Raw genomic sequence first — 8,950 nt, 5'->3', positions numbered from 1 at the left:
TATATGTGCATGTGCTTGGTGTTTATATGCATATTGAAATTTATTTCTAGTTAATAAATAAACCAAGCCAATTTTTGAAGAAAGGAAAATGAATTACTATAATGAAATTGTGTATGTTATACAAAAGAAGATGTACTTAAAGCTATAGTCAAGTAAATTGTCATACCTTGAGATAGGTTATAAAAAAGGTGGGTAACTTCAACAAGTACACAAGAAAGAAAGAATACACAGATAGCATCACTTAGTTAAATTGTTGGGACAAATCTGAAATACTGGAGGTCTATGTTCATACTTTATATCATCTATGATTTTCCAATCATTTAATTATATACCACTCTAATAGAAAAAAATTAACATGTTCAGTGGTAAAATAAGACAGAAAGGAGGTTCACTAAATTTTGTAAGAATTCATGTTTTTTTTTTATTTAAAAAGGTTCATGCTGTCATCTACAGTAGCATAACAATTGGTAACTTTCTATCTTATCGGTTTTGACAAGCTTGAGTTATATTTCCATTCTGATGAAAGTACATTCTATTTGTTCATTAAACATAAAGAAAAAAAAAAAAACAGCTTCCAAACCACAATCCCAGTGAACTTAGACAACAATGAGGACACTAAGAGAGAATTACATAGATCTAATCTACATGAGAAGTAGAAAAAGACAAGATCTCCTGAGTAAATTGGGAGCATGGAGACCTTGGGGGAGGGTTGAAGCGGAGAGGGGAGAGGCACAGATGGGAGCAGAGAAAAATATAGATCTCAATAAAAAAAAGAAACTTGGTGGCAGTAACTTAAGAAGAAAACAGGTATCACCTAAGATATTTTAACGTATTTGATCAAATGTTCCCTTTATAATCCTGAATTCTTATATTATGTACATAGCTTTGGTTGAGAAAATGATCAAAACATGTTCTGTAAATATAGAGAAACTTTGTGAAGTCATTTAGAAAGCAGTAATTCACTACCACACTTTATCTTATGATGTATCAGCTGCCAAATACACCACATTCTTTAAAGTATCTATTCTTCAAGAAATAATTTTGAATTTAACATCTGAGTTTTAGGAGACTATTTTCAATATCAATGGTATTAGCATAATAATAAACTGCAATTAATTATACATTTCAAAGTAACTGGATAAAAATTTCAAAGTTCCCCAAATTTGGAAATTATAATATTCAAGAGATGAAATTACTCTCATTTTATAATCATACATTGAATATATATCTGTTATATTTTATTTTACACATACACACATACAGAGGCATGATTACAATACTGTACCCTCTAAATAATTATAAACATTACACTTCAATTGTTTTAGAAATTTATTTCAGGGAATTGCTGTTAAATCTTATGATAATTATGTCCATTTTAGTTAGGCGTTGAATTACTAAGTTTTTATTTAAAACCATAGCACCCTGTCTTTCTTGGTGCTTGTCACTGAAGTTATGATAACAGCACAAAGCTGAAAATGGTCTTTTAGCTTCGATTTTTAATATCTCCACAGCTGAAAGAGAATACATCAGTGGTTGACAGTACTGTACTGTGTTTCTGATCTATTTGTATATGCTTTCTAGAGTTGTCTATCACATTAAGTCTTGAGATTCACAGAAATAAACTATTTCAGATTGTATTTTTAGTATTTCCAAACAGAAATGTGACACAAGTAAGTGGAAAATAAACAATTTGAAAACATAGAATGTCAGGTAGCAAAAAATTGTACTTTCAAGTTCTACTAAATAAGGACATGGTTGATCACAAGGCATGAAAGACTAAGATACATCAATAAAAGTTTCAAGGTCTCTGAACAATCACTCAACAAATACTGATTTCTTACTTCTAAGATAGGCTAGACACTGGGCACAAACAATAAGTCAAATGAATTCCTCCTCTCCTGCTCCCAGGCAGTGATCTAGTCTCCAATAATTATACAATGAGTGATACATATTCATGGACAATCTTAATGTGACAAAGAACATGAAACTTGACATTGACAATGTTTTATAATAGGGTACCATATTCTAGCCTATTCTGGGTCTCCAAGGGATTTTTTTCTACAAAAATATGACATTTTAACTATGGTATTAAAAATAAGCAGTTAACAAACTCAGATATCTGTGGGAGGTAAAAGGTAAATGACCCACAGGCAGAAAGTATTTCAAGCAGAGAGAACATGATGCAAGAAAGATCTGAAGCATGACATTATGAGACAGTGTTGAGAACATTAAAAAGGTCCATTGTAGCTAAAGAACAAAATAATGAATAAAAAGAACTCTGGCAAGGCAACATAAATTATATCATGCTGGGCTTGGTAGAGTGTTTTGTGGACTTTGATCTATGTTCTATGACTGCAGGTAAGTACAAATTTGTCTAAAACTGTGTAGTAGAAAGACAGGATTTGCAATAAGTTGTTGCATTGACTCTAAAGTGGAAAACTTAATGGAGGAGGAAAAGGGGGTGCATCCCTTGAAAATGACATAGCATGATACTACAGTTATACAATCAAGATTAAATAGGTTGGAAATCTAGGAGTAACAGTAAAAAATTGAGAACTAGATGATTATACAAATGTTAGAAGAATTAATATTAGAATTAAACCCATGGGAGAGATATGCGTCAAGGATAGTTATTAGAAATTTGTTTTGAACAATTGAATGCATGGTAGTAAAATTCACGAAGACAGGTAATAAAAAAACTTCAGAAATAAGAGGATTGAAATCATGCCAACCCCACAATGCCTCCCTTAAGATATCTTCTTCCCTGCTTCCAATCTATCCTTCCTCCATCTCAACCATCCCACTCCCCCAAGGTCTCCCCAACCCTCCGCTTCTCCCTTCTCTCTTCCCCTCTCCTCTTCCCTCACCCCACTCCCACCCCCATCCTCCCAACTTTTGCCTGGCGATCTTGTCTGCTTCCAATTTTCAGGAGGATCTATATATGCTTTTCTTTGGGTTAACCTTATTACTTAGGTTCTCTAGGATCGTGAACCATAGGCTCAATGTCTTTTGTTTATGACTAGAATCCACTAATGAGTGAGTACATACCATATTCATCTTTTTGGGATCTGGGTTATCTCACTCAGGATAGTGTTTTCTACTTCCATCCATTTGCATGCAAAATTTAAGATGTCATTGTTTATTTTTTCCACTGAGTAGTATTCTAATGTGTAGATGTACCACACTTTCTTTATCCATTCTTCCATTGAGGTGCATCTAGGTTGTTTCCAGGTTCTTGAATAATGCTGCTATGAACATAGTTGAACAAATGTTTTTGTAGTAGGATTGGACAACTCTTGGGTATATTCTGAAGAGTAGTATTGCTGGATCCTGAGGTAGGTTGATTCCCAAATTTCTGAGAAACCCCCACACTAACCTCCTAGAGGGGGTCCCAGATGTCCACAGGGATGTCTCCAGCTAGGGCCCTGGGCTGTGGAGGACAGGGTGCCTGAACTGGCCTTGTCCCGTAGTCAGACTTATGACTATCTTGAATATCACCATAGATCCTTTCTCCAGCGATGGATGGAGACAGAGACAGAGACCCACATGGGAGTACTGGACTGAGCTCTTAAGGTCCAATTGAAGAACAGAAGGAGGAAAATATGACCAAGGAAGTCAGGAACACGAGGGGTTGATCCACCCACTTACAAGTGTGTCTGAACTAATGGGAGCTTTCCAAAGCCAGCTGGAATGGGACTGATTGAGCATGGGATCAAATTGGACCTTCTGAATGTTGCTGACCTTTGGGGCAGACTGAGAAGCCAATGATAATGGCACTGGGATTTGTCTCTATGGCATGTACCGGCTTTTTGGGATCCTAGTCTGTTTGGATGCACACCTTCCTAAGTCTGGATGGAGGGGGAAGGGCCTTGGACTTCCCACAGGGCAGGGTACCCTGCCCTCTATAGGACTGGAGGGGGAGGGGGAGCAGGAGAGAAGTGGGAGGAGGGACGGAAGTGGAAATTTTGATTCCTAGTATTAATAAAGTAATAAAAGAAGAGGATTGAAGTCAAGATTCTGGGATTATATATGCTGACTTTGAAGTTCTCTTTTGATATCTAAAATGTCAAGTAGGAAGTTGAACAAAAGTTTGTGATGGAAATATAAAATTAGGAAGTACTGGCATATATGATACTTTTGAATTGAGTGATAATTAGGTATAAAGGGTAACGAAAATAATTGAAATCTATTTTCAGTTAAAATACTGCAGAGTAAGAGTACAATGCTTTCTCAATCTACTTCACTGGCTTGATTTTATCCATTCTTTACATAACTAACTGATACCAACACATGATTTGTGTAAATTTTTCATCACTTCTATCAAATTTACCTAGTATAACCAGATATGAACTGCTCTATGTGGAAGAAAGTATAAATTATTTTTGCAATGTATATGTATATTAGCAACTGTTAAGAGTGAAGCCCAAATCTGGATGTCTCATAGAAGAACCCCTCTGAATTTCCCCTTTAAGATCCACTAGCACACTGTAAATGTATTTCTAGAATATATTATTCCCTTTTGAATATTCATCTACAGTTTCACAACACAATTGAGATTTATGGAAGTAGAAGAGTAGCCAATTCTACAAACATTTTGTTCCAGAATATACAAATTTTTAGTAATGATGAATATGTTTGTTTTACACTATGGTGGGTCTCAAAAACTCCATTATCCTGGATACCACACTACCTTTCTAATGGTAAATAGTGGAAAGGAAGAAAATCAGCCCTGTTTTAAGAGGATCTTATTATGTGCTAATATCATGTACATTTCTGTTTCTATCTTCCTGTTGACTCCTCCACTCTCTTTCTTTCTGACACAAAAATTCATATACAAAAGTACACACAGACACACACACACACAGAGAGAGAGAGAGAGAGAGAGAGAGAGAGAGAGAGAGAGAGAGAGAGGAAGAGAGAGGATCATTTACTCACAAATGACCATGTGATGGGTGGTATTATCTCCATTTTACACCTCTTCCTGCCTAACTATTGACCAGTTAGCAGTTTATTAAAACAATGAGAGTATTATATATTCACAGTGGACACAAGGATGATTCCACAGCATTATTACAACTCAATATTTTATTTTGCAAATATTTTATTTTATTTTGTCAAATCAAGGAATTTCATTTCAAAATGTCTCCAACTTTTTGTATAAATTGTTTTGTTTATTCTTTTTATCAAGTGACCATAACATTTTAAACTGGCCCATGGGATTTTGCACCTGGAATTTGTAGACTTGAGACAACTTTACAAAAAAACAAAAATGTAAGGCTGCTTACAAGGAAAGCCAACAATAAAACAGCTTCATTATTTCATATGGCCGGTTAGATACATTAAGTTGGACACACACCCATAACACATGCCTCTATCTTAACAAATCGAATTTTGTGAAAGAGATCTGGCAAATGCTCTTCTGTGAGAGCTACCAATCTCGCACTCATACACATGTGTTGATACTGGTCAGGCTTAGTGTGTGACTACAAAGGAACTGGATACACTGAAGCTGCACAAGAGCCACACATCCCCTTACTCCCGGAGGGGGCCAAAACCCTTACTCTGGATATCTGCATTTTCACATTGTGTCCACGTGGTTCCATTGAAACGCTTTTCTTTCCCCACTGTGCCTGGGGATATCTGGTGTGTTCCTCAAGCCCCTTCCTGAGGTTGACATGACCTCTCATAGGAAATGGAGCTTGGCAGAAGTCCTGGTTGGGACTATGTGGACTGTTTGTTCACTAACTGGAGAGCAGGAGCATGCCTTTCTCTCTAGGACCCCTTCCTTGCCCTTACTCTGGACCCTATCATCTAAGGCTTCTGAGGTTCCCGAGAAGTTAGTAGGTAAGGAAGCACCATTCCCTTCACCTCTAACAGGCTGTCCCTACCTGTATGCCACTTTTGCCCACTTAAAACCCTGAGATTCATTTTCGACACTTTCACTACCATACCCTTACTCGAATTGGGGTCGAGGTGTGGGAATCAGCAAGATATCCTCAAGGAATTCAAGTTCAGTAGCTCAGGAACTTCAAGTTCAGAAAATAAAGAGGAACAAGAGAAAAATAAGGTTAGAATGGTTGAAAACTCAATCAGCAGAGGGACTTACAAGAACAGTGCACAAAGAAACTAAAGAGGGTACTTTAAAAAGCCTCCCATTCCTGGTCCAGTTCAAAGAACAACCTTTGTCAAAAGTGTTCCCACATGTGAATTTATTTCTTCCCACATGTCACGCTCAGTGCTCCTTTTGATTTTCTGCTTGACTATATTTTAGGTTTTGGTTTTAAGGCTAGTTGGAAGCTGTTGTGAGGTTGATGAAAAAAACTTGTGTTAGCTACCAAGCTCAGCCCTCTAGGAATCTCCCCAGAGTTTCCACACAGCCCTCCAGCACGCCCATCCCCTTTGCTTCTCCCCAGCCCCCACCCAGACTGGATTGTGCTACCCAGCACCCCACGGCCAACTGCCCCTCCCACTGCCTCCGCCCCTCACCCTCAGGTCTCTAGCAGACTCTTTCCTCCCACACGGAGTTCACCATCTCAAGACGGCAGCACTTTCCGCCCTAGACCAGGTCCCCTGAACAGCCACCACCCTCAACACCTCTCTCCGCCGGCACCCAGCTCCTTCCAAAGCTCACAGTCCTTGTCAAGCCACGCTGCCACCTTCGCCTCTTTTGCACCAAAGCACCCGGGACCCAGGACACACGGAGCCCCAGGGATCTCCCAGCCCCCCGCCCCTGGGACCCAGTGCCAGCCTGATCGATTCGGAGACACAGCCGTTCCCTACACCACCATGGCCAACACGGGTGCCACGCGCCGCCGCCGCCGCCGCCGCGCCGCCACCGCCGCTGCAGCCCGCCCGCCGCCCTCCACGGCCCCTCAGCAAACAGGTAGCAGGAAGCGGAAAGCCGCCGAGGTCGAGGGGGGCGCCGGGAGTTCTTCGTCTCCCGGTCCGGCTGCTGCGGCGGCGTCGGGGACCGGCCACGCGGAGGGGCCATTACAGCTGGCCAAGAGGCCGCGGCGGCCCGTGGCTCGCCGTTCCTTGGTGCACTACTTGAAGGGCCGGGCTCTGGGCGACGAGGGCCACACGGGGCTGGCGGGCTTCGAGGGCGACCTGCGCAACTATGGGGTCCTCAGGCTGCCAGAGCTGCTGAGGGAGCGCCAGCTGGCGCTTGGCCCCCTCAACAAGGTGTTCGCGTCGCAGTGGCTAAATGCCAGGCAGGTGGTGTGTGGCACCAAGTGCAACACGCTCTTCGTGGTAGACGTCCAGACTGGCAGAATTACCCGCATTCCCCTGATGCAGGACAGAGGAACTGGACAAAACCATACCCAACCCACCTGTGGCATCCATGCCATCCAGTTGAATCCCTCCAAGACCCTCTTGGCCACAGGGGGTGAAAACCCCAACAGTCTAGCAGTATACCAGCTGCCCACCCTAGACCCTGTGTGTTTAGGGGATCGCAATGGCCACAGGGACTGGATCTTCGCCATTGCATGGATGAGTGACACGGTGGTTGTAAGTGGATCACGGGACGGCACTGTGGCACTCTGGCGGGTTGATCCTGACATGTTCAGTGGAAACATTCCCTGGCACAATGATTCAGAGATTCCATGGTATTCGCACATTCATCCAAGGGACATGGAGGCCATTCCCAGGGCTACCACTAACCCAGGTAATCGCAAAGTGAGAGCACTTGCATTCAGTGGCAAAAACCAGGAGCTGGGAGCAGTATCTCTGGATGGCTACTTCCACTTGTGGAAAGCCCGGAGCTCCCTGTCCAGGCTGCTGTCCCTAAGGCTGCCCTACTGCAGGGAGAACGTGTGTCTCACCTACTGTGACGAGTTGTCCCTCTATGCAGTCGGATCCCAGTCTCATGTTTCATTCCTGGATCCAAGACAACGCCAGCAGAATATCAGACCCTTGTGTTCCCGAGAGGGAGGCACAGGTGTGCGTTCTCTGAGTTTCTACCAGCACATCATTACAGTGGGCACTGGACATGGTTCCCTGCTCTTCTATGACATCCGTGCACAGAAGTTCCTGGAGGAGAGGGCCTCAGCCAGTCCAGACTCTTTTCTCATGCGCACAGGTAGGAAGCTCAAACTCACCTGTGGCAGAGGCTGGCTCAACCAAGATGAACTCTGGGTGAACTACTTTGGTGGCACTGAGGAATTCCCAAATGCACTCTACACTCACTGCTACAACTGGCCTGAAATGAAGCTCTTTGTGGGTGGAGGTCCACTCCCTTCAGGCCTCCATGGCAATTATGCAGGCCTCTGGAGCTAAAGTCTTTATGCACTTGTGAACATGCAAAGATTTATCTTTCAGTTCAGGCTAAGGTTCTTCACATATATGCTTGTGTGTGATGTATGCATGCACACTTCTGTGTGTGATTTATCTCCAAGAGGGATTTACCCAACTTTCTAGTGCTCAGCCACAGAGAGAGGGAAAACAGAAAGGAAAGAGGAGAGAGGAGAGGAGAGGAGAGGAGAGGAGAGGAGAGGAGAGGAGAGGAGAGGAGAGAGAGAGAGAGAGAGAATCAAAACTTGATGTGGCTTTGGCACCTTTTCTCAGAGCACTACATTTTTTTGCTGTATCATACAAAAATTGAATTAGTCTTACTCTTTCCCTTCCTGGGTGATTTATGTATTTTCTTTCTTTAGGTTAATGTAGTCATTGTTTTCCCTGCAACTCAGCAGTTTAGCTTTACCAGCATCTCAATAATATGTTCAAGTCGTTTAAACATTTCATGTATTTGGCATTTTGAGAAAACATGTTTATAAAATGTCTATTGGACTGATCTAAGAAAATATCAATCATTTAAAACCCAATCAAATTAGAAAATGTGCTTCAAGATCTAGATTATTACCATTTGGAGTGTCTTTTATCTAAATGTAGGGAAAATTAGTACTGGTTGATTGTACCTTATGGGTACATAAAATGCTCTAACATATATTAT

General features: G+C 41.7%; 1 protein-coding gene across 1 annotated transcript; it reads left to right on the top strand.

Moving 5' to 3' along the window:
• The first annotated feature begins 6,543 nt into the window (after window positions 1–6,543).
• LOC126486555 (DDB1- and CUL4-associated factor 12-like protein 2) lies at window positions 6,544–8,508 on the top strand. Its single transcript, XM_050118837.1, has one exon. The coding sequence runs from the start codon at window positions 6,787–6,789 to the stop codon at window positions 8,275–8,277; it is 1,491 nt and encodes a 496-aa protein (XP_049974794.1). The 5' UTR covers window positions 6,544–6,786; the 3' UTR covers window positions 8,278–8,508.
• Window positions 8,509–8,950: the final 442 nt, after the last annotated feature.

Source organism: Alexandromys fortis, unplaced genomic scaffold (assembly GCF_014885135.2).
Source record: "Alexandromys fortis isolate MF-2015 unplaced genomic scaffold, M_Fortis_MF-2015_v1.1 scaffold_114, whole genome shotgun sequence".
NCBI classification, from domain to species: Eukaryota; Metazoa; Chordata; class Mammalia; order Rodentia; family Cricetidae; genus Alexandromys; species Alexandromys fortis.
The sequence above is the reverse complement of the archived record's forward strand: the minus strand, read 5'-3'. Positions and strand labels throughout refer to the sequence as shown.